Source organism: Calonectris borealis, unplaced genomic scaffold (genome assembly GCF_964195595.1).
Source record: "Calonectris borealis unplaced genomic scaffold, bCalBor7.hap1.2 HAP1_SCAFFOLD_266, whole genome shotgun sequence".
Taxonomy (NCBI): Eukaryota; Metazoa; Chordata; class Aves; order Procellariiformes; family Procellariidae; genus Calonectris; species Calonectris borealis.
Window position 1 is genome coordinate 25498 of NW_027441650.1, and position 27000 is coordinate 52497.

General features: G+C 67.2%; 1 protein-coding gene across 1 annotated transcript; it reads right to left on the reverse strand.

Annotated features, from left to right (window-relative positions):
* Nucleotides 1–2522: 2522 nt before the first annotated feature.
* Nucleotides 2523–19631, reverse strand: LOC142077478 (hydroperoxide isomerase ALOXE3-like). Its single transcript, XM_075139446.1, has 14 exons — nt 19626–19631; nt 19157–19421; nt 17666–17750; nt 16522–16731; nt 14271–14371; nt 13308–13480; nt 12329–12472; nt 10019–10219; nt 8005–8091; nt 5638–5807; nt 4377–4498; nt 3494–3594; nt 2897–3067; nt 2523–2702 (listed from the first exon to the last, which is right to left on the reverse strand). Exons 1-14 carry the CDS (start codon nt 19629–19631, stop codon nt 2523–2525), a joined length of 2016 nt encoding a protein of 671 aa, XP_074995547.1.
* Nucleotides 19632–27000: the final 7369 nt, after the last annotated feature.

Consider the following 27000-nt stretch of genomic DNA (forward strand, 5'->3'; position numbering starts at 1 on the left):
GCCATGGTGTCCCATGTTCCCATGGCTGGGGTGTCCCCATGACTGGGGTGTCCCCATGTCCCCATGGCCGGGGTGTCCCATGTCCCCATGGCTGGGGTGTCCCCATGGCTGGGGTGTCCTCATGGCCATGGTGTCCTATGTCCCCATGGCCAGGGTGTCCCCACGGCCAGGGTGTCCCATGTCCCCATGGCCAGGGTGTCCCCATGGCCATGGTGTCCCTTGTCCCCATGGCTGAGGTGTCCCCATGGCCATGGTGTCCTTCGTCCTCATGACCAGGGTGTCCCCATGGCCATGGTGTCCCTCATCCCCTCAGCTTTGGTGTCCCCATGGCCATGGTGTCCCATGTCCCCATGGCTGGGGTGTCCTCATGGCCATGGTGTCCTATGTCCCCATGGCCAGGGTGTCCCCACGGCCAGGGTGTCCCATGTCCCCATGGCCAGGGTGTCCCCATGGCCATGGTGTCCCTTGTCCCCATGGCTGAGGTGTCCCCATGGCCATGGTGTCCTTCGTCCTCATGACCAGGGTGTCCCCATGGCCATGGTGTCCCTCATCCCCTCAGCTTTGGTGTCCCCATGGCCATGGTGTCCCATGTCCCCATGGCTGGGGTGTCCCCATTGTCATGGTGTCCCATGTCCCCATGGCTGGGGTGTCCTCATGGCCATGGTGTCCCATGTCCCCATGGCTGGGGTGTCCCCATGACTGGGGTGTCCCATGTCCCCATGGCGAGGGTGTCCCCATGGCTATGATGTCCTTCATTCTCATGACCAGAGTGTCCCCATGGCCATGGTGTCCCTTGTCCCCATGGCTGGGGTGTCCCCATGGCCATGGTGTCCTTTATCCTCACGACCAGAGTGTCCCCATGGCCATGATGTCCCTCGTCCCCTCAGCTATGGTGTCCCCATGTGTTATGGTGTCCCACATCCCCATGGTCAGGGTGTCCCCACAGCTTGGGTGTCCCCATGGCCATGGTGTCCCCATGTGTTATGGTGTCCCACATCCCCGTGGTCAGGGTGTCAGGGTGTCCCCACAGCTTGGGTGTCCCCATGGCCGTGGTGTCCCCATGTGTCATGGTGTCCCACGTATCCATGGCCGGGGCGTCCCCACGGCTGGGGTGTCCTCATGGCCATGGTGTCCCCATGATTGGGGTGTCCCTTGTCCCCAAACTCAGTCCCAAGCCGTGCAGGGGGAGGAGCCACATTTATTCCCCGTGTCCCCCCCTGTGGTGCAGGGACAGGGGACACAGGGGCCATTGAGGTCACAGGCTGTTGGGGAAACTGAGGCAGGGCTGGGGCAGCCAGGGACAATGATGGGGTGGGGTGGGGGATGGGGATGGGGCAGGAGCACAGATCTGGAGGTCGGGGACACCTCGGGGAGCTTGGGGACGGGTCCGAGGAGGTTGGGGACATCTGAGGGGTTGGGGACATATCGTGGAGAGGGGGGTTGGGGACACACTGGGGGGGTGACGTTGGGATGGGGGAGGTTGGGGATGTCCTGGAGATGTTGGGGACACACTGAGGGGGTTGGGGACACACTGGGGAGGTTGGGGACATGTTGGGGGGGTTGGGGACACACTGGGGGGGTTGGGGACACACTGGGGGGGTGACGTTGGGATAGGGGAGGTTGGGGATGTCCTGGAGATGTTGGGGACACACTGAGGGGGTTGGGGACACACTGGGGAGGTTGGGGACATGTTGGGGGGGTTGGGGACACACTGGGGGGGTTGGGGACACACTGGGGGGGTGACGTTGGGATAGGGGAGGTTGGGGATGTCCTGGAGATGTTGGGGACACACTGAGGGGGTTGGGGACACACTGGGGAGGTTGGGGACACACTGGGGGGTTGGGGACACACTGGGGGGGTTGGGGACACACTGGGGGGTTGGGGACACACTGGGGGGGTTGGGGACACACTGAGGGAGTTGGGGACACACTGGGGGGGTTGGGGACATGTTGGGGGGTGTTGGGGACACACTGGGGGGGTTGGGGACATGTTGGGGGGTGTTGGGGACACACTGGGGGGGTTGGGGACATGTTGGGGGGGTTGGGGACACACTGGGGAGGTTGGGGACACACTGGGGGGGTGACGTTGGGATGGGGGATGTTGGGGATGTCCTGGAGATGTTGGGGACACACTGAGGGGGTTGGGGACACCCTGGGGAGGGTTGGGGATGGTCCAAGGAGGTTGGGGACATCCTGGGGGGTTGGGGACATGTTGGGGGGGGTTGGGATGGGGAGGTTGGGGCCATCTGGGGCATTGGGGACACATGGGGGGGGGTGGGGACATGTTGGGGGGGTTGGGATGGGGAGGTTGGGGACACCATGGGGAGGGTTGGGGATGGTCCAAGGAGGTTGGGGACATCCTGGGGGGGTTGGGGACATGTTGGGGGGGTTGGGATGGGGAGGTTGGAGACACCATGGGGAGGGTTGGGGATGCTCCAAGGAGGTTGGGGACCAGCAGGGAGGTTGGGGATGTCCTGAGGGGGGAGGGGTGTTGGGGACATCGTGGAGGGGTGGGGGGGGGGTTCAGATGGAGACACTTTCCTGGACGCAGGCGGGGTCGAGGTAGGGGTAGGGCAGCGCCAGCCCCTCGTTGCGCTGCTGGATGCGGTGGGAGATGGCGGCCAGGCGACGCCGGAAGGCGCCCAGGAGCCGCCGTGGGGCTGCCCCACTGAAGGGCTCCTGGGTGCGGGAGCCCAGCGGCCGCTGGGGGTCGAGGGGGTGTCATGGGGGTCCCAAACGCCATGGGGGACATGTGGAGGGCCCCCAGCCAAACGTCCCCTTGGGGGTCATGGGGTGGCCACCTCCATGCCTGGGTTCTCTTGGGGACCCCACCCGCATGCCTGGGTCCCCGGGGCGGGGGAGTGGGTGCCCACCCGGACCCCTGGGTCCCCCCTCACCGGCTCGCCACCCTCGTAGCTGACGACACTGAGCAGGGCCAGGAGGGCGCCGGTGGCATCGGGGGATGGGAGGGTCTCCAGCAGCAGCTCGGCGGTGGCCTCCTCCTTCCTCCGCGGTGGTGGCCGCCGCAGCGTCCCCGGCGTGTTGGGCATCCAGGCGGCGTAGTCGTACTGGGATGGGGGGGGGGGGGTCAGCGGGGGAACCCAGGTGTCGGGCCCCCCAACCTCCCCCCGGGGTCACCTGGGTCCCACTGCGGCCACTCGGGTGCTTGTCACATCCCCTGTGGCCACCAAGGTGGCTCTGTGGCCACCTTTGAGCCCTGCATGGGCACTTGGGTCTTTCCACCTCCCACGTGTCCCCATGTCCCCCCAGGTGCCACCAAGGTGGCTCCATGGCCACCTCCGAGCCCTACATGGGCGCTTGCGTCTTTCCACCACCCCCCATGTCCCCAGGTCCCCCCAGGTGCCACCAAGGTGGCTCCACGGCCACCCCTGAGCCCTACACGGGTGCTTGCATCTCTCCACCCTCCAAGTTCCCCTGTGTCCCCCCATGTTCCCCCGTGTTCCCCCGTGTCCCCACGTCCCCCCAAGTGCCACCTGGCCGCTGTTGACAGCAGCGTGCCGGGCGGAGCAGCAGAAGATGATCATGGTGACGAACTTCACCAGCTCGGGGCGGCTGCAGAGCTTCGAGGGGAAGCCTGGGGGGGGGCAGCATGAGGTCAGCAATGACCTCACCCCCCCCACGGGCAGCCCCCACCAGTGCTCCATGCTCCCACCAACCCACCACCTGGCACAGGCATGGCATAACCGTGACCATCACGTGCTCAGCTCGTGGTATGACCATGCCCATCCCATGTCTTGACCGTGACCATGACCATGACCATGACCATGCCCATCCCATGTCTTGACCGTGACCATGACCATGACCATGACCATGACCATGACCATGACCATGACCATGTCCATCCCATGTCTTGACCGTGACCATGACCGTGACCATGACCATGTCCATCCCATGCCGTGGCCATGACCACGACCATGCCCATGCCATGTTACAAGTCTGGCTATGACCATGGCCATGACCATGGCATGGCCATGATCATGACAATGACCATGATGGTGGCCATGACTGTGATGTGACACCATGGCTCTAACAGTGATTGTGGTCATGGCCATGATTGTGGCATGACCATGGCCAACACCAGCCATGACCACAGCTGTCACCATCACTGTGGTGTGACCATGACCACAATGTGACCATGGCCATGAGCACGACTATGACGTGACCACGACCACAACCGCCACCATGATGTGACCACAACCATCACCATCATCATAACCATTACTGTGGTGTGACCATGACGATGGCCATGATGATCACCATCACCATGCATGATCATCACCATGATGTGACCATGACCATGGACATGACCATCACCATGGCCGTAACCACCACTGTGACCGTCACCAGGCCCCCTACCCGTCTTCTCGTTGCCCAGGACAGCATAGGTGAAGATCTCGCCCACCCAGTCCTGGAGCTCGTGGTCCTCAGCCACGTCGCTGTCCTCAGGGTAGTAGAGAGCCACAATCCCCTCCACTAAGCTGGGCCACCACAAGGACACGAGTGTGACATGGGGACAGGGCCGTGCCCACTGTCCCGGCGTCACCCCCAGCAGCTCCCATCCCTGCAGGTCCCTGTCCCCCGCTCCCCAACCCTGTTGCCTCCATGCTCGTCATCCCCATCCCCATGTCCCCATCTTTGTTGCCCCCATCACTGATGTCCCCATCCCTGTTGTCCCCATCCCCATGTCCCCACCTCCATGTCCCACCCCCCACATCCCATCTCCATGGCCCCATCCCTGTTGGCCCCATGCCCATGTCCCCACCCCCATGTCCCCACCTCCATGTCCCACCCCCACATCCCATCCCCATGGCCCCATCCCTGTTGGCCCCACGTCCACGTCCCCACTACCATGTCCCCATCTCCATGTCCCCACCCCAAATCCCATCCCCATGGCCCCATCCCTGTTGTCCCCATCCCTATTGTCCCCATGCCCATGTCCCCACCACCATGTCCCCACCCCAAATCCCGTCCCCATGGCCCCATCCCTGTTGTCCCCATGCCCACGTCCCCACCACCATGTCCCCACCCCATGTCCCCACCCCTTGTCCCCACCCCAAATCCCATCCCCATGGCCCCATCCCTGTTGTCCCCATCCCTGTTGTCCCCATGCCCACGTCCCCACCACCATGTCCCCACCCCATGTCCCCACCCCAAATCCCGTCCCCATGGCCCCATCCCTGTTGGCCCCATGCCCACGTCCTCACCACCATGTCCCCACCCCATGTCCCCACCCCTTGTCCCCACCCCAAATCCCATCCCCATGGCCCCATCCCTGTTGTCCCCATGTCCACGTCCCCACCACCAAGTCCCCACCCCAAATCCCGTCCCCATGGCCCCATCCCTGTTGGCCCCATGCCCACGTCCCCACCACCATGTCCCCACCCCATGTCCCCACCCCTTGTCCCCACCCCAAATCCCATCCCCATGGCCCCATCCCTGTTGGCCCCATGCCCACGTCCTCACCACCATGTCCCCACCCCATGTCCCCACCCCTTGTCCCCACCCCAAATCCCATCCCCATGGCCCCATCCCTGTTGTCCCCATGTCCACGTCCCCACCACCATGTCCCCACCCCATGCCCCCACCCCACATCCCACCCCCACGCCCCCCACCCCACCTCTCGATGGCCCCCCAGATCTCCAGGGCGTCATCACGGTAGTAGTAGTTGGGGATGTCGGTGACCCCACGGTGCTCCAGGTCATCGGGGACACACAGCTCCGTGTAGGTCAGCGCTGCCGTCCCCCGGGCCACCAGCTCCAGTGTCCCCTCCCGCCCCACGGCCGTGGCCTGGGGACACCGCCACCCCTCAGTGTCCTCCATCCTCTCCCCCACCCCGCACCCCAATTCCCCCTGGAGGACCCAGGCGTCCAGGTGCTACCACAGGGACCCAGGCGTCCAGGTGCCACCAAGGGGGACCCAGGCGTCTGGGTGCCACCAAGAGGGACCCAGGCATCCAGGTGCCACCAAGGGGGACCCAGGCGTCCGGGTGCCACCAGGGGGAACCCAGGCGTCCAGGTGCCACCAAGGGGGACCCAGGCGTCCGGGTGCCACCACAGGGACCCAGGCGTCCAGGTGCCACCAAGGGGGACCCAGGTGTCCGGGTGCCACCAAGGGGGACCCAGGCGTCCGGGTGCCACCACAGGGACCCAGGCGTCCAGGTGCCACCACAGGGACCCAGGCGTCCAGGTGCCACCAAGGAGGACCCAGGTGTCCGGGTGCCACCAAGGGGGACCCAGGCGTCCAGGTGCCACCACAGGGACCCAGGCGTCCAGGTGCCACCAAGGGGGACCCAGGCGTCCGGGTGCCACCACAGGGACCCAGGTGTCCAGGTGCCACCAAGGGGGACCCAGGTGTCCGGGTGCCACCAGGGGGGACCCAGGTATCCAGGTGCCACCAAGGGGGACCCAGGCGTCCGGGTGCCACCAGGGGGGGACCCAGGTGTCCAGGTGCCACCAAGGGGGACCCAGGCGTCCGGGTGCCACCAGGGGGGGACCCAGGTGTCCAGGTGCCACCAAGGGGGACCCAGGCATCCGGGTGCCACCAGGGGGGACCCAGGCGTCCAGGTGCCACCAAGGGGGACCCAGGCGTCCGGGTGCCACCAGGGGGGACCCAGGCGTCCGGGTGCCACCAAGGGGACCCAGGCGTCCAGGTGCCACCAAGGGGGACCCAGGTGTCCGGGTGCCACCAGGGGGGACCCAGGCGTCCAGGTGCCACCAAGGGGGACCCAGGTGTCCGGGTGCCACCAGGGGGGGACCCAGGCGTCCAGGTGCCACCAAGGGGGACCCAGGCGTCCGGGTGCCACCAGGGGGGACCCAGGCGTCCAGGTGCCACCAAGGGGGACCCAGGCGTCCGGGTGCCACCAGGGGGGACCCAGGCGTTCAGGTGCCACCAAGGGGGACCCAGGTGTCCGGGTGCCACCAGGGGGGACCCAGGCGTCCAGGTGCCACCAAGGGGGACCCAGGTGTCCGGGTGCCACCAGGAAGGACCCAGGCATCCAGGTGCCACCAAGGGGGACCCAGGTGTCCGGGTGCCACCAGGGGGGACCCAGGTGTCCAGGTGCCACCACAGGGACCCAGGCGTCCAGGTGCCACCAAGGGGGACCCAGGTGTCCGGGTGCCACCAAGGGGGACCCAGGCGTCCGGGTGCCACCACAGGGACCCAGGCGTCCAGGTGCCACCAAGGGGGACCCAGGCGTCCGGGTGCCACCAGGGGGGGACCCAGGCGTCCGGGTGCCACCAAGGGGGACCCAGGCGTCCGGGTGCCACCACAGGGACCCAGGCGTCCGGGTGCCACCAAGGGGGACCCAGGCGTCCGGGTGCCACCACAGGGACCCAGGCGTCCAGGTGCCACCAAGGGGGACCCAGGCGTCCGGGTGCCACCACAGGGACCCAGGCGTCCAGGTGCCACCAAGGGGGACCCAGGCGTCCGGGTGCCACCACAGGGACCCAGGCGTCCAGGTGCCACCAAGGGGGACCCAGGCGTCCGGGTGCCACCACAGGGACCCAGGTGTCCGGGTGCCACCAAGGGGGACCCAGGCGTCCGGGTGCCACCACAGGGACCCAGGCGTCCAGGTGCCACCAAGGGGGACCCAGGCGTCCGGGTGCCACCAGGGGGGACCCAGGCGTCCGGGTGCCACCAAGGGGGACCCAGGCGTCCGGGTGCCACCAGGGGGGGCCCAGGCGTCCAGGTGCCACCAAGGGGGACCCAGGTGTCCGGGTGCCACCAGGGGGGACCCAGGCATCCAGGTGCCACCAAGGGGGACCCAGGCGTCCGGGTGCCACCAGGGGGGGACCCAGGTGTCCGGGTGCCACCACAGGGACCCAGGCGTCCGGGTGCCACCAGGGGGGGACCCAGGTGTCCGGGTGCCACCACAGGGACCCAGGTGTCCGGGTGCCACCAGGGGGGGACCCAGGCGTCCAGGTGCCACCAAGGGGGACCCAGGTGTCCGGGTGCCACCAGGGGGGGACCCAGGCGTCTGGCTGACCTGGTCGATGATCCCCCCGGGGTTGAGCAGCGTCTCCCGGGCCAAAATGTTGATGTGGAAGGTGTAGCGGCAGTGGGGCAGCAGAAGCTGGGGACACATGGGGACATGGGGACATGGGGACATGGGGACATGGGGACATGGGGATATGGGACGTGGGGACATGGGGACATGGGGATATGGGACGTGGGACATGGGGATATGGGGATATGGGGGCATGGGGGCATTGGACATGTGGGCAATGGGGATATGGGACATGGGATATTGGGACATGGGACATGGGGGACATGGAGACATGGGGACATGGGACACAGGACGTTGGGGACATTGGACATGGGGGCAATGGGGACATGGGACATGGGGACATGGGACATGTGAGCGATGGGGACATGGGACATTGGGAATTGGGACATGGGGACATGTGGGCAATGGGGGCATGGGATATGGGACTTGAGACATGGGGACATGGGGACATCGCACATGGAACAGGGGACATTGGGGACATGGGACGTGGGGGGACATTGGACGTGGGTGATGGGAACACGGAACATGGGGATATGGGGCTTGGAATATGGGACATGGGGACATGGGACATCGGGACATGGAGGACATGGGGACATGGGGACATTGGACATGGGGATGTGGGGACTTGGGGGATATGGGGACATGGGACATGGGGACATGGGGACATGGGACATGGGACATGGGATATGTGGGTGATGGGGACATGGGACATGGGATATGTGGGTGATGGGGACATGGGACATGAGGACATGAGACATGCGGACGTGGGACATGTGGGTGATGGGGACATGGGGACATTGGACATGGGGATATGGGGACTTGGGGGACATGGGACACCGGGGGACATGGGACATGGAGGACATGGGGACATGGGACATGTGGGTGATGGGGACATGGGGACATGGGACATGGGGATATGGGGACTTGGGGGACATGGGACACCGGGGGACATGGGACATGGAGGACATGGGGACATGGGACATGTGGGTGATGGGGACATGGGGACATGGGACATGGGGATATGGGGACTTGGGGGACATGGGACACCGGGGGACATGGGACATGGAGGACATGGGGACATGGGACATGTGGGTGATGGGGACATGGGGACATGGGACATGGGGATATGGGGACTTGGGGGACATGGGACACCGGGGGACATGGGACATGGAGGACATGGGGACATGGGACATGTGGGTGATGGGGACATGGGACATGAGGACATGGGACATGGGGACATGGGGACAGGGGACATGGGACATGTGGGTGATGGGGACATGGGGACATGGGGATATGGGGACTTGGGGGACGTGGGACACCGGGGGACATGGGACATGGGGACATGGGACATGGGACATGTGGGTGATGGGGACATGGGGACATGGGACATGGGACATGGGGACATGGGACATGGGACATGGGACACGGCAATATGGGTTCATGGGGGACATGGGGGGGACATGGGGACATGGATGTGGACGGGGGGACAGGGACATGGGACAGGGGGAGGCAGCCCCCATGGGCTGGGGACGGGGAGGGGACCTTCAGGTTTCGGGGTGCACGGGGATGTGGGGGGGCACCGAGACACATTTGGGGGGGGCACGGTCAGAGTCTGGGCTGGGGGCGCAGGTTTGGGGTGCAGGGTTTCGGGGTACCTGGGGGGGGGTGGCAGGAGGTGAGTGGCCGGGGGAAGGTTTGGGGGTGCAGTTTTGGGGTGCAGTTTTGGGGTACAGAATTTGGGGTGCAGAACTTGGGGTGCAAGGTTTGGGGGTGCAGTTTTGGGGTGCGGTTTGGGGGTGCAGTTTTGGGGTGCGGTTTTGGGGTGCAGTTTTGGGGTACCTGGTGCACGGGGTGGCAGGCGGGCAGGCGATGGGTGGCCAGGGCGAAGGTTTGGGGGTGCAGGATTTGGGGTGCAGGATTTGGGGTGCAGTTTTGGGGTGCGATTTTGGGGTGCGGTTTTGGGGTGCAGTTTTGGGGTGCGGTTTTGGGGTACCTGGTGCACGGGGTGGCAGGCGGGCAGGCGGTGGGTGGCCGTGGCGAAGGTCTCCCCCAGGAAGTGGCTCTGCAGCAGGTGGGTGACCACCTCGTGCAGGGTGAAGTGGGCGCCCCGCACCCACAGCTTGGCCAGCGCCCACCCCCAGGGCCCATCCCCCGGCAGGAAGATGGGCGCCTCGGGGCCGGGGCGCTGGGACAGCTGGGGGGGACAGCGGGGGTCAGCGGGGACGGCGGGGGGACATGGGGACAAGGGGATGTGGGAAGAGGGACATGGGGACACATGGGGACAAGGGGACACCATGGGGACATGGGGACACATGGGGAGATGGGGACACCATGGGGACATGGGGACATGGGGACACCATGGGGACATGGGGACCAGGGGAACAAGGGGACTAATGGGGACCAGGGGACACATGGGGACATGGGGACACCATGGGGACATGGGGACACATGGGGAGCAGGGGGACATGGGGACACATGGGGACATGGGGACACCATGGGGACACCATGGGGACATGGGGACCAGGGGAACAAGGGGACTAATGGGGACAAAGGGACACCATGGGGACATGGGGACACATGGGGACATGGGGACACCATGGGGACACCATGGGGACATGGGGACACATGGGGAGCAGGGGGACATGGGGACATGGGACATGGGGACAAAAGAACATGGGGATATGGGGACATGGGGACATGGAGGGACATGGGGACACATGGGGACAAGAGGACACCATATGGACATGGGGACACCATGGGGGCACATGGGGATATGGCGGCATGGGGATGAGGGACATGGGGACAAAAGGACACCATGGGGACATGGGGACACGTGGGGACAAGAGGACACCATATGGACATGGGGACATGGGGACAAGGGGACACCATGGGGACATGGAGATACATGGGGGCACATGTGGATAAGGGGACATGGGGACAAGAGGACACCACAGGGATGTGGGGACACATGGGGACACCATGGGGACACATGGGGACAAGAGGACACCATGGGGATGTGGGGACACATGGGGACACCATGGGGACACATGGGGACAAGAGGACACCATGGGGACTTGTGGACATGGAGACACATGGGGACAAGAGGACATCATGGGGTCACGATGGGGACATGGGGACATAGGGGCCATGAGACATGGGGACAATGAGGGGCATGGGGGACATGGGGATATGGGGACATGGGACGTGGGGGGACATCAGGGTACGGGGACACATGGGGACATAGGGACAAAGGGAGATGGGGACATGGGCCATGGAGACAGGGGGACATGGGGATGAGGGACAAGGGGACAGGGGGACATGGGGACACAGGGACATAGGGACATGGGGACATGGGCATGTGGGGACAAGGGGACATGAGGATTGGGGACATGGAGATATGGGACATGGGGACACAGGGACAGGGACACGAGGACATGGGGACATGGGGACACAGGGACAGAGGGACACAGGGACACGGGGACACACAGGGGACATGGGGACACAGGGACATGGTGACATACATGGGGACATGGGGACATGGGGACACAGGGACAGAGGGACATGGGGACATGGAAACACAGGGACATATGGTCACAGGGACATGGGGACATGGGGACACAGGGACAGAGGGACACGGGGACATGGGGACATGGGGACATGGGGACACCAGAGGGACATGGGGACACAAGGACACAGGGACACGGGGACACGGGGACACGGGGACATGGGGACACGGGGACACGGGGACACAGGGACACGGGGACACGGGGACAAGGGGACATGGGGACACAGGGACATGGGGACATGGGGACATGGGGACATGGGGACACCAGAGGGACATGGGGACACAAGGACACAGGGACACGGGGACACGGGGACATGGGGACATGGGGACACGGGGACACGGGGACACAGGGACACGGGGACACGGGGACAAGGGGACATGGGGACACAGGGACATGGGGACATGGGGACACAGGGACACAGGGACACAGGGACACGAGGACATGGGGACACAGGGACATGGGGACACGGGGACATGGGGACATGGGGACACGGGGACACAAGGACAGAGGGACATGGGGACATGGGGACACAGGGACAAGGGGACAAGGGGACATGGGGACAGAGAGACAGAGGGACACAGGGACACGGGGACATGGGGACACCAGAGGGACATGGGGACACAGGGACATGGGGACATGGGGACACGGGGACATGGGGACACGGGGACACGGGGACAAGGGGACAAGGGGACACGGGGACACGGGGACACGGGGCAGAGGGCCGGGGCCACCCGTACCTGGATGGCGATGGGCAGGAGCTGCCGGCGGGGGCTGAGCCAGAGCAGGCAGAGGGGGGCGGCCAGGAACTGGGGGTCCCCCCCGGGGCGCCCCGTGGGGAGCCCCTCCAGCAGCGCGTAGTCGGCCAGGAAGAGGCGCCCCCCCTGCACGCCCGGACGCCAGTGGGTGCCCCCCGAACCATGGGTGCCCCCCGCGCCGGGGTGTGTCACCCCCCCCCCCCCCCAAAATGCGGGGGTCCCCCCACCCCACCTCGATGCTTGGGTCCCCCCAAACACTGGGGTCCCTCAGACTTTTGGGTGTCCTGGACACCTGGGTGGCCCCCCCCCCCGCCCAGGGAGCCTGGGTCACCCGGACCCCCGGGACCCCCACCCCATCCCGGACACTGGGGTCCCCTGTATGCCTGGGACCCCCACCCCTCCCTGGACACCTGGGTGCCCCCACCCCACTTGGGGTCCCCATGACCCCCACCCCATCCCGGACACTGGGGTCCCCCAAACACCCAGGACCCCCACCCCTCCCTGGACACCTGGGTGCCCCCACCCCACTTGGGGTCCCCAGGACCCCCCGGACCCCCACCTTGCCCCGGATGCCAGGGTCCCCCAGACCCCCAGGACCCCCACCCTACCCTGGACCCCTGGGTGCCCCCATCCCATCCTGGACACTGGGGTCCCCCATATGCCTGGGACCCCCCACCCCTCCCTGGACACCTGGGTCCCCCCCACCCCACTTGGGGTCCCCATGACCCCCACCCCATCCCGGACACTGGGGTCCCCCATATGCCTGGGACCCCCCACCCCTCCCTGAACACCTGGGTGCCCCCACCCCACTTGGGGTCCCCAGGACCCCCCAGACCCCCACCCCGCCCTGGATGCCGGGGTCCCCCAGACCCCCCCACCCCTCCCCAGAGGCCGGGGTCCCCCAGACCCCCCCCCCACCCCTCCCCGGACACCGGGGTCCCCCACCCCGGGGGTCCCTCACCTCCATCTCCCGCTGCAGGCAGGTGGCGGGGCCCAGGCTGGGTGCCACCATGGGGGGGGTGACAGGGAAGTTGGGGGGCAGGCGGGAGCAGCGGCGCAGCAGGACGGGGTTCACCCCGTTCAGGTACTGCTCCCCGAAAAAGGCGTCGTCCTGCCAGTGCTGCACCACGTACTCTGGGGGGGGCGGGCGCCTGGGTCCCCCAAATCCTGGACACCCCCACACCCGGGCGCCTGGGTCCCCCCCTGGACTCCTGGGTCCCCCAAATCCTGGACACCCCCACACCCGGCCGCCTGGGTCCCCCCCTGGACCCCTGGGTCCCCCAAATCCTGGACACCCCCACACCCGGGTGCCTGGGTTCCCCTCCCAGATCCCTGGGTCCCCCCCAAACGCCTGGGTCCCCCCAAATCCCAGACGCCTGGGTCCCCCCCTGGACCCCTGGGTCCCCCCCAAATGCCTGGGTCCCCCCAAATCCCAGACGCCTGGGTCCCCCCCTGGACCTCTGGGTCCCCCCCAAATGCCTGGGTCCCCCCAAATCCCAGACGCCTGGGTCCCCCCCCGGACCCCTGGGTCCCCCCCAAACGCCTGGGTCCCCCCAAATCCCAGAAGCCTGGGTCCCCCCCGGACCCCTGGGTCCCCCAAATCCTGGATACCCCCACACCCGGCCACCTGGGTCCCCCCCTGGATCCCTGGGTCCCCCCCAAATGCCTGGGTCCCCCCAAATCCTAGATGCCTGGGTCCCCCCCAGACCCCTGGGTCCCCCCCAAACGCCTGGGTCCCCCCAAATCCCAGATGCCTGGGTCCCCCCCTGGACCCCTGGGTCCCCCCCAAATGCCTGGGTCCCCCCAAATCCCAGACGCCTGGGTCCCCCCCTGGACCCCTGGGTCCCCCCCAGACGCCTGGGTCCCCCCATGTCCCTCCCACCCGGACCCCGGGGTCCCCCCGGTGTGGGGGAGGGGCACCCACCGCTGATGGGGGTCCCGGGCCCCCCCAGCGCCTCCCTGATGTCCTCGAAGCTGCGCCAGGAGCCACCGCAGCGAAGCCCCCGGAGCCGCACCCGGACCTGGCTGGGGACAGGGGACAGGGGACATGGGGACACCAGGGGGACACCATGGGGACACCATGGGGACATGGGACGTGGGCATGGGGACACCATGGGGGTATGGGGACACCATGGGGACACCACGGGGACACCACGGGGACATAGGGACACCAGGGGGACACCATGGGGACACCAGGAGGACATGGGGACACCAGGAGGACATGGGACATGGGCATGGGGACACGATGAGGGCATGGGGACACCATGGGGACACCATGGGGACATGGGACGTGGGCATGGGGACATCATGGGGGTATGGGGACACCATGGGGACACCACGGGGACACCACGGGGACATGGGGACACCAGGGGGACACCATGGGGACACCATGAGGACATGGGGACACCACGGGGACATGGGACATGGGCATGGGGACACCATGGGGATATGGGGACACCATGGGGACACCACGGGGACACTATGAGGACATGGGGACACCACGGGGACATGGGACATGGGCATGGGGACACCATAAGGGCATGGGGACACCATGGGGACACCATGAGGATATGGGGACACCATGGGGACATGGGACATGGGCATGGGGACACTATGGGGACATGGGGATACCAGAGGGACATGGGACATGGGCATGGGGACACCATGGGGGTATGGGGACACCATGGGGACATGGGGACACCATGGGGACATGGGACATGGGCATGGGGACACCATGGGGGTATGGGGACACCATGGGGACATGGGACATGGGCATGGGGACACCATGAGGGCATGGGGACATCATGGGGACACCATGGGGAGACCATGGGGACATGGGGAGACCAGGGGGACATGGGGACACCATGGGGACATGGGACATGGGCATGGGGACACCGTGGGGGTATGGGGACACCATGGGGACATGGGACATGGGCATGGGGACACCATGGGGGTATGGGGACACCATGGGGACATGGGACATGGGCATGGGGACACCATGAAGGCATGGGGACACCAGGGGGACTCCATGAGGACATGGGGACATCATAGGGACATGGGACATGGGCATGGGGACACCATGGGGATATGGGGACACCATGGGGACATGGGCCATGGGCATGGGGACACCATGGGGATATGGGGACACCATGGGGACACCATGGGGACACTATGAGGACATGGGGACATCATGGGGACATGGGCCATGGGCATGGGGACACCATGGGGATATGGGGACACCATGGGGACACCATGGGGACACTATGAGGACATGGGGACATCATGGGGACATGGGACATGGGCATGGGGACACCATGGGGATATGGGGACACCATGGGGATATGGGGACACCATGGGGACATGGGCCATGGGCATGGGGACATCATGGGGACACCATGGGGACACCATGGGAACATGGGACTTGGGCATGGGGACACCATGGGGACATGGGGAGACCAGGGGGACATGGAACATGGGCTTGGGGACACCATGAGGGCATGGGGACACCATGGGGACATGGGACATGGGCATGGGGACACCATGAGGGCATGGGGACACCAGGGGGACTCCATGAGGACATGGGGACATCATAGGGACATGGGACATGGGCATGGGGACACCATGGGGGTATGGGGACACCATGGGGACATGGGACATGGGCATGGGGACACCATGAGGGCATGGGGACATCATGGGGACACCATGGGGACACCATGGGGACACCATGAGGGCATGGGGACACCATGAGGACATGGGGACACCATGGGGACACCATGGGGACACCATGGGGACATGGGACATGGGCATGGGGACACCATGGGGACATCATGGGGACATGGGCCATGGGCATGGGGACACCAGGGGGTGTGGGGACATGGGGGACATGGGGACATGGAGGGGAAATGGGGACAGGGGGATGTGGGACATGGGGTCACCATGGGGACACCATGAAGACATGGGAGATGGGGACATGGGGACACGGGGGACACGGGGGGGGACATGGGGACATGGAGGGGGGGACATGGGGATAGGGAGACACAGGACACGGAGGGGACAAGGAGAGGGGGGGACAGAGGTGGGTGACGAGTGGGGACAGGGCGGGGCAGTGGCCAGGACACTTGGGGACCCTTGGGGGGGACACGACGCGGGGGGGGGGTGGTGACGGTGACACTGACGCGGCGGCAGCGCGGGCGGCCATGCTGGCGCGGTGTCCCAGGGGAAAGGCCAGGCTGGGGGGCAGCTGCGGGGGGGGGGCCCCCCCCGGGGACGGGGACGATGACGATGATGACGATGGCGGTGGGGGTGGGGGTGGGGGTGGCCATGGACAGAGGGCGGGGGACAGCGCCCGCAGCCGCCAGGGCCACCCCGGGGAGTAGGGCGCCCACCTGGGGGGGGGGGACGACACATGGGTGCTGCTCCCAGTGCTCCCAGTAAGCTCCCAGTGCCTCCCAGTAAGCCTCCAGTGCCTCCCAGTGACCTCCCAGTGCTCCCAGTAACCTCCCAGTGCCTCCCAGTAAGCCTCCAGTGCCTCCCAGTGCCCTCCCAGTGCTCCCAGTGACGTCCCAGTGCCTCCCAGTAAGCCTCCAGTGCCTCCCAGTGACCTCCCAGTGCTCCCAGTGACGTCCCAGTGCCTCCCAGTAACCTCCCAGTGCCTCCCAGTAAGCCTCCAGTGCCTCCCAGTGACCTCCCAGTGCTCCCAGTAACCTCCCAGTGCCTCCCAGTAAGCCTCCAGTGCCTCCCAGTGACCTCCCAGTGCTCCCAGTGAGGTCCCAGTGCCTCCCAGTAAGCCTCCAGTGCCTCCCAGTGACCTCCCAGTGCTCCCAGTAACCTCCCAGTGCCTCCCAGTAAGCCTCCAGTGCCTCCCAGTGCCCTCCCAGTGCTCCCAGTAACCTCCCAGTGCCTCCCAGTAAGCCTCCAGTGCCTCCCAGTGACCTCCCAGTGCTCCCAGTGACGTCCCAGTGCCTCCCAGTAACCTCCCAGTGCCTCCCAGTAAGCCTCCAGTGCCTCCCAGTGACCTCCCAGTGCTCCCAGTAACCTCCCAGTGCCTCCCAGTAAGCCTCCAGTGCCTCCCAGTGCCCTCCCAGTCCCCTCTCAGTGATCCCAGTCCCCTCCCAGTCCTCCTCCACTCCTCCCAGTCCCCTCCCAGTCCCCCCCAAGTCCTCCCAGCACCCTCCCAGTCCCCTCCCAGTGATCCCAGCACCCTCCCAGTCCTCCCCCAGTCCTCCCAATCCCCTCCTAGTCCCTTCCCAGTGCCCCCCCAGTCCTCCCAGTCCCCTCCCAGTCCCCTCCCAGTCCCCTCCCAGTGCTCCCAGTCCGTACTGGAAGGCCTCCTCCCGCTCCCTCCGCTCCTCCTGGCGCTGCTGCAGCAGCCGCGGCTCCCAGGCGGCCCCGCGCGGCGTCCGGGCTGGGGGACACGGGGACACGGGGGGACACGGGGACACGGGGGGACACGGGGGGGACACGGGGACATGGGGGGGACACAAGGGACACGGGCACACGTGACACAGCCCCCCCCAGTGCCTCCAGTTCCCTCCCAGTGCTCCCACTCCCCACATCACAGCAGATGATGGGAGTCACAGGTGTCCCCATGGTGTCCCCAGATGTCCCCATGTCCCCCATATCCCTCCTGTCCCCCTTGTCCCATGTCCCCACGGTGTCCCCACAGTGTCCCTTGGTGTCCCCATGGTGTCCCATGGTATCCCCACGGTGTCCCCACAGTGTCCTTTGGTGTCCCCATAGTGTCCCTTGGTGTCCCCACAGTGTCCCTTGGTGTCCCCACAATGTCCCTTGGTGTCCCTTGGTGTCCCCATGGTGTCCCCACGGTGTCCCTTGGTGTCCCCACGGTGTCCCCATGGTGTCCCCATGGTCTCGTGTCTTCATGTCCCCACGGTGTCCCCATGCCCCCATGTTCCCATGGGGTCGTCCTGTCCCCATGTGACTCCATGGTGTCCCCGTGTCCCCATGGTGTCCTCTTGTCCCCATGTCCCCCCATGTCCCCATGTCCCCCCATGTCCCCCCATCCCCATGTGTCCCCTTGTCCCCCATGTCTCCATGCCTGCACATCTCCACGGTGTCCCCATGTGTCCCCACGTCCCCATGGTGTCCCCACGTCCCCTGATGTCCCCATGTCCCCACATGTCTTCACATGTGCCCGTGTCCCCCATGTCCCCATGGTGTCCCCATCATGTCCTTTTGTCCCCATGGTGTCCCCATGTCCCCCTGTGTCCACATGTCCCCATGTATCCCCATGTCCCTGTGTCCCCCTGTGTCCCCCCATGTCCCCATGGTGTCCCCATGTGTCCCCATGTCCCCGTGGTGTCCCCATGTCCCCATGTCCCCCCATGTCCCCATGTTCCCATGGTGTCCCCATGTCCCCATGTCCCCATGTGTCCCCATGTGTCCCCATGTTCCCATGGTGTCCCCATGTCCCCATGTCCCCATGTGTCCCCATGTCCCCATGGTGTCCCCATGTCCCCCCATGTCCCCATGTCCCCATGGTGTCCCCATGTCCCCCTGTGTCCCCCCATGTCCCCACGGTGTCCCCATGTCCCCCCATGTCCCCGTGTCCCCCCGTGTCCCCCCATGTCCCCATGGTGTCCCCATGTCCCCCCATGTCCCCATGGTGTCCCCATGTCCCCATGTGTCCCCCCATGTCCCCATGGTGTCCCCATGTCCCCGTGTCCCCCCATGTCCCCCCGTGTCCCCATGTCCCCCCATGTCCCCATGGTGTCCCCATGTCCCCGTGTCCCCCCATGTCCCCCCATGTCCCCATGTCCCCCCGTGTCCCCATGTCCCCCCATGTCCCCGTACCGGTGCCCTCCCGCAGCTCCAGGCAGCCGCTCTCCAGCCAGCGGTAGCAGGGGAAGGTGGCCCTGGGGGTGTCCCCATCGTCCCCATCGTCACCGTCCCCGTCGTCATCGCCCCCCTCGTCGTCCCCGTCCCCCAGGGGCCCGGTGACGGTGACACGGGCGCAGAACCAGCGGTCGGGGACGAGGGACACCAGCGGCTCCTTCCACAGCCGCAGCAGCAGGAGGGTCCCCAGGGGCCGCGCCGACGTCACCTCCGCCACCACCGTCTGCGGTGGCACCGCCTGTCACCCCCTGTCACCCCTCGTGTCACCCCCATCGCCCCGTGTCACCCCCTGTCACTCCTCGTGTCACCCCCATCGCCCCCTGCCACCCCCTGTCACCCCTCGTGTCACCCCCATCGCCCTGTGTCACCCCGTCACCCCTCGTGTCACCCCCATCACCCCCTGCCACCCCGTCACCCCTCGTGTCACCTCCATCGCCCCGTGACACCCCCTGTCACTCCTCGTGTTACCCCCATCACCCCCTGTCACCCCTCGTGTCACCCCCATCGCCCCCTGCCACCCCCTGTCACCCCTCGTGTCACCCCCATCGCCCCCTGCCACCCCCTGTCACCCCTCGTGTCACCTCCATCGCCCCATGTCACCCCTTGTGTCACCCCATTGCCCCGTGTCACCCCCGTCACTCCTCGTGTCACCCCCATCACCCCGTCACCCCTCGTGTCACCCCCATCGCCCTGTGTCACCCCTCGTGTCACCCCCATCGCCCCATGTCACCCCTCATGTCACCCTCATCGCCCCGTGTCACCCCTTGTGTCACCCCATTGCCCCGTGTAACCCCCGTCACTCCTCGTGTGACCCCCATCACCCCCTGTCACCCCTCGTGTCACCCCCATCGCCCTGTGTCACCCCTCATGTCACCCCCATCGCCCCATGTCACCCCTCATGTCACCCTCATCGCCCCGTGTCACCCCCCGTCACCCCTCGTGTCACCCCATTGCCCGGTGTCACCCCCCCGTCACCCCTCGTGTCACCCCTTGTGTCACCCCCATCACCCCCTGTCACCCCTCGTGTCACCCCCATCGCCCCATGTCACCCCTCATGTCACCCCCATCGCCCCGTGTCACCCCTTGTGTCACCCCATCGCCCCGTGTCACCCCCTGTCACCCCTCGTGTCACCCCCAACGTCCCATGTCACCCCTTGTGTCACCCCATCACCCCGTGTCACCCCCCATCACCCCTCGTGTCACCCCTCATGTCACCCCCATCACCCCCCGTCACCCCTCGTGTCACCCCATCACCCCCTGTCACCCCCTGTCACCCCCCCATCCCCCCCTCGTGCCTCGTCAGCCCTCCCGGTGCCTCCCAGTACTCCCCGTCCTCCCCAGACTCCCTCCCAGTCACCCCCAGTGCCCAGTCCCCTCCAGTCCCTTCCCAGTGCCCCCCAGTCCCCCTCCCGTTCCCTTCCAGTGCCTCCCAGTCCCCCTCCAGTTCCTTCCCAGGCCCTCCCAGTCCCTCCCAGTGCCCCCCAGTCCCCTCCAGTCCCCCTCCCAGTCCCCTCCAGTCCCTTCCCAGTCCCTCCCAGTGCCCCCCAGTCCCCCTCCCGTCCCTTCCCAGTCCCTCCCAGTCCCCTCCAGTCCCTTCCCAGTCCCTCCCAGTGCCCCCCAGTCCCCTCCAGTCCCCCTCCCAGTCCCCTCCAGTCCCTTCCCAGTCCCTCCCAGTGCCCCCCAGTCCCCCTCCCGTCCCTTCCCAGTCCCTCCCAGTCCCCTCCAGTCCCTTCCCAGTCCCTCCCAGTGCCCCCCAGTCCCTCCCAGTCCCCTCCAGTCCCTTCCCAGGCCCTCCCAGTCCCTCCCAGTGCCCCCCAGTCCCCCTCCAGTCCCTTCCCAGTCCCTCCCAGTGCCCCCCAGTCCCCTTCCAGTCCCTTCCCAGTCCCTCCCAGTGTCCCCCAGTCCCCCTCCCGTCCCCTCCCAGTCCCTCCCAGTCCCCTCCAGTCCCTTCCCAGTCCCTCCCAGTCCCCTCCAGTCCCCCTCTCAGTCCCCTCCAGTCCCTTCCCAGTCCCTCCCAGTCCCTTTCCAGTCCCCTCCCAGTGCCCCCCAGTCCCCCTCCAGTCCCCTTCCAGTCCCCCCCAGTCCCCCCCAGTCCCCCAGCGCACTCACGGTGCCGGGCCGCAGGTGGTGGAGGGGCCAGTCGAGGTGGCAGGGGGGGCTCTGTCCCCCCGTCCCCACCAGGCTCAGGGTCACGGCCGCCAGCGTCCCCGCCCCCCACTGGGCCCCCGTCGTCACCCCCAGCCGGTACCGCCCCCCCCCGCCGGGCGCCGGGGGCCCCGTGGGGACATCGGGGGGGAGGGGGGCCCCGTGGGGACATCGCGGGGGGAGGGGGACGCCAGGGTCCCTCTGGGGTGCTCCTGGGTCCCTGCGCCGCCTCCCAGTGCCCCCCAGGCGCTTCCCAGTCCCTCCCAGTATCCCCCAGGCCCTTCCCAGTCGCTCCCCAGTCCCTTCCCAGTCCCTCCCAGTGCCTCCCAGGCCCTTCCCAGTCCCTCCCAGTGTCCCCCAGGCCCTTCCCTGTCGCCCCCCAGTCCCTCCCAGTGCTCTCTCAATCCCGCCCCAGTTCCTCCCAGTTTCCAGCCTCAACTGGTCGGAGCACTCGGGGATGCCTGGGTCCGCCCTGTTACACCCCAGTTACACCACTGGGCCCAGTAAGACCAGTTCCAGCGCTGCTTGCATCAGCGACCCCTGGCCCAGTTACACCCCAGTTGGATCCCAGTTACATCCCATTTACACCTCAGGCTGGGTCCCACCCGTTACACCCCAGTTCACCCAATTCACCCCAGTTACACCCCAGTTCCATCACAGTTACATCCAAGTTACACCCCAGTTCATCCCAGTTACACCCAGTTCACCCCAATTATACCCCAGTTACACCCCAGTTCATCCCAGTTACACCCAGTTCACCCAGTTCACCCCAGTTACGCCTCAGTTCCATCGCAGTTACATCCAAGTTACACCCCAGTTCATGCCAGTTACACCCCAGTTCCATCCCAGTTACATCCAAGTTACACCCCAGTTCATCCCAGTTACACCCCAGTTCCATTGCAGTTACATCCAAGTTACACCCCAGTTCACCCCAGTTACACCCCAGTTTACACCATGGGGGCTGGGCCCCACCCCAGTTCCATCCCAGTTCCACCCCAGTTTACACCACTGGGTCTGGGCTGCAACACAGTTTACACCACTAAATTTTGGCCCAGCACCCTTTTACACCTCTGATTCAGTACTGGACCCAGTATAACCAGTTACACCCCAGTTTAGATCCCACCACCAGTTTACACCACGGGGCTTGGCCCCTCATCCCAGTTCCACCCCAGTCCGGACCACTGGGCTTGGCCCCTCATCCCAGTTACACCCCAGTCCGGACCACTGGCCTTGGCCCCTCATCCCAGTTCCACCCCAGTCCGGACCACTGGCCTTGGCCCCTCATCCCAGTTCCACCCCAGTCTGGACCACTGGCCTTGGCCCCTCATCCCAGTTACATCCCAGTCCGGACCACTGGCCTTGGCCCCTCATCCCAGTTCCACCCCAGTCCGGACCACTGGCCTTGGCCCCTCATCCCAGTTCCACCCCAGTCCGGACCACTGGCCTTGGCCCCTCATCCCAGTTCCACCCCAGTCCGGACCACTGGCCTTGGCCCCTCATCCCAGTTCCACCCCAGTCCGGACCACTGGCCTTGGCCCCTCATCCCAGTTACATCCCAGTCCGGACCACTGGCCTTGGCCCCTCATCCCAGTTCCACCCCAGTCCGGACCACTGGCCTTGGCCCCTCATCCCAGTTCCACCCCAGTCCGGACCACTGGCCTTGGCCCCTCATCCCAGTTCCACCCCAGTCCGGACCACTGGCCTTGGCCCCTCATCCCAGTTCCACCCCAGTCCGGACCACTGGCCTTGGCCCCTCATCCCAGTTCCACCCCAGTCCGGACCACTGGCCTTGGCCCCTCATCCCAGTTCCACCCCAGTCCGGACCACTGGCCTTGGCCCCTCATCCCAGTTCCACCCCAGTCCGGACCACTGGCCTTGGCCCCTCATCCCAGTTCCACCCCAGTCTGGACCACTGGGCTTGGCCCCTCATCCCAGTTACACCCCAGTCCGGACCACTGGGCTTGGCCCCCATCCCAGTTACACCCCCGTCCGGACCACCGGGCTTGGCCCCTCATCCCAGTTCCACTCCAGTTTGGACCACTGCGCTTGGCCGCCATCCCAGTTACATCCCAGTTACCCCACTGGGCTTGGCCCCCATCCCAGTTCCACCCCAGTTCCACCTGTTACACCCCAGTTTACACCACTGCGCTTGGCCCCCATCCCAGTTCCACCCCAGTTCCACCCCAGTTTACACCACTGGGTTTGGGCCCCATCCCAGTTCCACCCCAGTTACCCCACTGGGCCCAACCCAGTTCTGCCCAGTACGCCCAGTGCCGCCCCTCCCCCCCCCACACACACACCCTGCTGGGGGCAGAGTCTTTATTGACACCAGTAACGGCTCCCAGTACAGACCAGTTTGGCACTGGGGACACCCCAGCCCCCACCCCTCCCCCAACCACCAACGCCCCCAGTGACCCCTCCCCCCTCCCCCAAAGAGGATCCAGGGGGGGCCGGGGGACCCCAAAAAGGGGACCCAGGGGGGTCCCAGGCACCCAGGAGCCCCCCAAAAGAGGACCCAGGAGTCCAGGGGGGTCCCAAAAGGGGTCCCAGGGGTCCAGGGGGGGCTCCCAGGCATCCAGGAGCCCCCCAAAAGGGGTCCCAGGGGTCCGGGGGGGGGTCCCAGGCACCCAGGAGCCCCCCAAAAGGGGTCCCAGGGGTCCGGGGGGGTCCCAAAAGGGGTCCCAGGGGTCTGAGAAGGTCCCAGGCATCCGGGAGCCCCCCAAAAGGGGTCCCAGGCATCCGAGAGCCCCCCAAAAACAGAGCCAGGAGTCCAGGGGGGGGGTCCCAGGCACCCAGGAGCCCCCCAAAAAGGGTCCCAGGAGTCCGGGGGGGGGTCCCAGGCACCCAGGAGCCCCCCAAAAGGGGTCCCAGGGCTCCAGGAGCCCCCCAAAATCGGTCCCAGGTACCCAGGAGCCCCCCAAAAAGGGGTCCCAGGCACCCAGGAGCCCCCCAAAAAGGGTCCCAGGAGTCCGGGGGGGGGTCCCAGGCACCCAGGAGCCCCCCAAAAGGGGTCCAAGGGGTCCAGGAGCCCCCCAAAATCGGTCCCAGGTACCCAGGAGCCCCCCAAAAAGGGTCCCAGGAGTCCGGGGGGGGGTCCCAGGCACCCAGGAGCCCCCCAAAAGGGGTCCAAGGGGTCCAGGAGCCCCCCAAAGTTGGTCCCAGGTACCCAGGAGCCCCCCAAAATCGGTCCCAGGTACCCAGGAGCCCCCCAAAAAGGCGTCCCAGGCACCCAGGAGCCCCCCAAAAAGGGGTCCCAGGCACCCAGGAGCCCCCCAAAATCGGTCCCAGGGGTCCGGGGGGGGGGGTCCCAGGCATCCAGGAGCCCCCCAAAAGGGGTCCCAGGGGTCCGGGGGGGGGTCCCAGGCACCCAGGAGCCCCCCAAAAGGGGTCCAAGGGGTCCAGGAGCCCCCCAAAATCGGTCCCAGGTACCCAGGAGCCCCCCAAAAAGGGTCCCAGGAGTCCGGGGGGGGGTCCCAGGCACCCAGGAGCCCCCCAAAAGGGGTCCCAGGGGTCCAGGAGCCCCCCAAAATCGGTCCCAGGTACCCAGGAGCCCCCCAAAAAGGGTCCCAGGAGTCCGGGGGGGGTTCCAGGCACCCAGGAGCCCCCCAAAAGGGGTCCAAGGGGTCCAGGAGCCCCCCAAAAGGGGTCCCAGGGGTCCGGGGGGGGTCCCAGGGGTCCAGGAGCCCCCCAAAATCGGTCCCAGGTACCCAGGAGCCCCCCAAAATTGGTCCCAGGCGTCCAGGAGCCCCCCCAAAAAGGGGTCCCAGGCCCGGGGCCCCCCCGCCCCCCTCAGATGGCGACGCTGTTCTCCACGTTGGGGGGGTCGAGGTAGGGGTAGGGCAGCGGCAGCCCCGCGTTGCGCCGGCGGATGCGGCGGGAGATGGCGGCCAGGCGGCGGCGGAAGGCGGCCATCAGGCGCCGGGGGGGCTCCTCCGTGAAGTGGTGCTCGGGTAACAGCCCAGCGGGCGCTGGGGGGCGGGGGGGTCATGGGGGGGGGGCACCCGGACTCCCTGGGTCCCACCGGGTCACCAGGGGGGCACCCGGACTCCAGGGTCGCAGGGGGTCACCGGAGGGGGGGGGCACCCGGACTCCTGGGTCCCACGGGGAGGGGGGAAGGGGAGGGGGGGAAGGGGAGGGGGGAAGGGGAGGGGGCCCACCCAAAGGCCTGGGTCCCCTGGGGTCACTGGGGTCATGGGGGGGGGCACCCAGACCCCTGGGTCCCATTCGGTCACTGGGGTCACAGGGGACGGGCACCCAGACCCCTGGGTCCCACGGGGAGGGGGGAAGGGGAGGGGGGAAGGGGAGGGGGCCGACCCAAAGGTCTGGGTCCCCTGGGGTCACTGGGGTCATGGGGGGGGGGGCACCCGACTCCCTGGGTCCCACGGGGTCACCGGGGTCACAGGGGAGGGGCACCCGGACCCCTGGGTCCCCACGGGGAGGGGGAAGGGGAGGGGGCCCACCCAAAGGTCTGGGTCCCTGGGTCACTGGGGTCATGGGGGGGGGCACCCGGACCCCTGGGTCCCATTCGGTCACTGGGGTCACAGGGGAGGGGCACCCAGACCCCTGGGTCCCACGGGGAGGGGGGAAGGGGAGGGGGGAAGGGGAGGGGGCCCACCCAAAGGTCTGGGTCCCCTGGGGTCACTGGGGTCATGGGGGGGGGCACCTGGGCCCCTGGGTCCCACGGGGTCACCAGGGGGGGCACCCGGACCCCTGGGTCCCCTGGGGTCACTGGGGTCATGGGGGGGGGCACCCGGACTCCCTGGGTCCCACGGGAGGGGGGAAGGGGAGGGGGGAAGGGGAGGGGGGAAGGGGAGGGGGGAAGGGGAGGGGGCCCACCCAAAGGTCTGGGTCCCCTGGGGTCACTGGGGTCATGGGGGGGGGGCACCCGGACTCCCTGGGTCCCAGAGGGTCACCGGAGGGGGGGGGGCACCCGGACTCCCTGGGTCCCAGGGGTCATGGGGGGGGGGCACCCGGACTCCCTGGGTCCCAGGGGGTCACCGGAGGGGGGGGGGCACCCAGACTCCCTGGGTCCCAGGGGGTCATGGGGGGGGGCACCCGGACTCCCTGGGTCCTGGGGGAAGGGGGGAAGGGGAGGGGGCCACCCAAAGGCCTGGGTCCCCTGGGGTCACTGGGGTCATGGGGGGGGGGCACCCGGACCCCTGGGTCCCACGGGGAGGGGGGAAGGGGAGGGGGGAAGGGGAGGGGGGCCACCCAAAGGTCTGGGTCCCCTGGGGTCACTGGGGTCATGGGGGGGGGGGCACCCGGGCCCCTGGGTCGTGGGGGGAAGGGGGAAGGGGGGAAGGGGGGAAGGGGAGGGGGCCCACCCAAAGGCCTGGGTCCCCTGGGGTCACTGGGGTCATGGGGGGGGCACCCGGACCCCTGGGTCCCATGGGGTCACCGGGGGGGGGGGGGGGCACCCGGACTCCCTGGGTCCCAGGAGGAGGGGGAGGGGGAGGGGGAGGGGGCCCACCCAAAGGTCTGGGTCCCCTGGGGTTACTGGGGTTGTGGGGGGGGGGCACCCGGACCCCTGGGTCCCAGGGGGAGGGGGGAAGGGGTGGGGAAGGGGTGGGGGAGGGAGAGGGAGGGGGAGGGGGAGGGGGGAGGGGGAGGGGGAGGGAGCCCACCCAAAGGTCTGGGTCCCCTGGGGTCACTGGGGT

Excerpts from the sequence above, each read along its gene's own strand:
- LOC142077478 (XM_075139446.1), bottom strand. Across the intron at positions 17,751-19,156 it reads GGAGCTGCGGGAGGGCACCG|CCCGGACGCCGCGCGGGGCC; the intron begins GTACGGGGACAT and ends CGTGTCCCCCAG. Across the intron at positions 10,220-12,328 it reads TCCTGCCCATCGCCATCCAG|CTGTCCCAGCGCCCCGGCCC; the intron begins GTACGGGTGGCC and ends TGTCCCCCCCAG.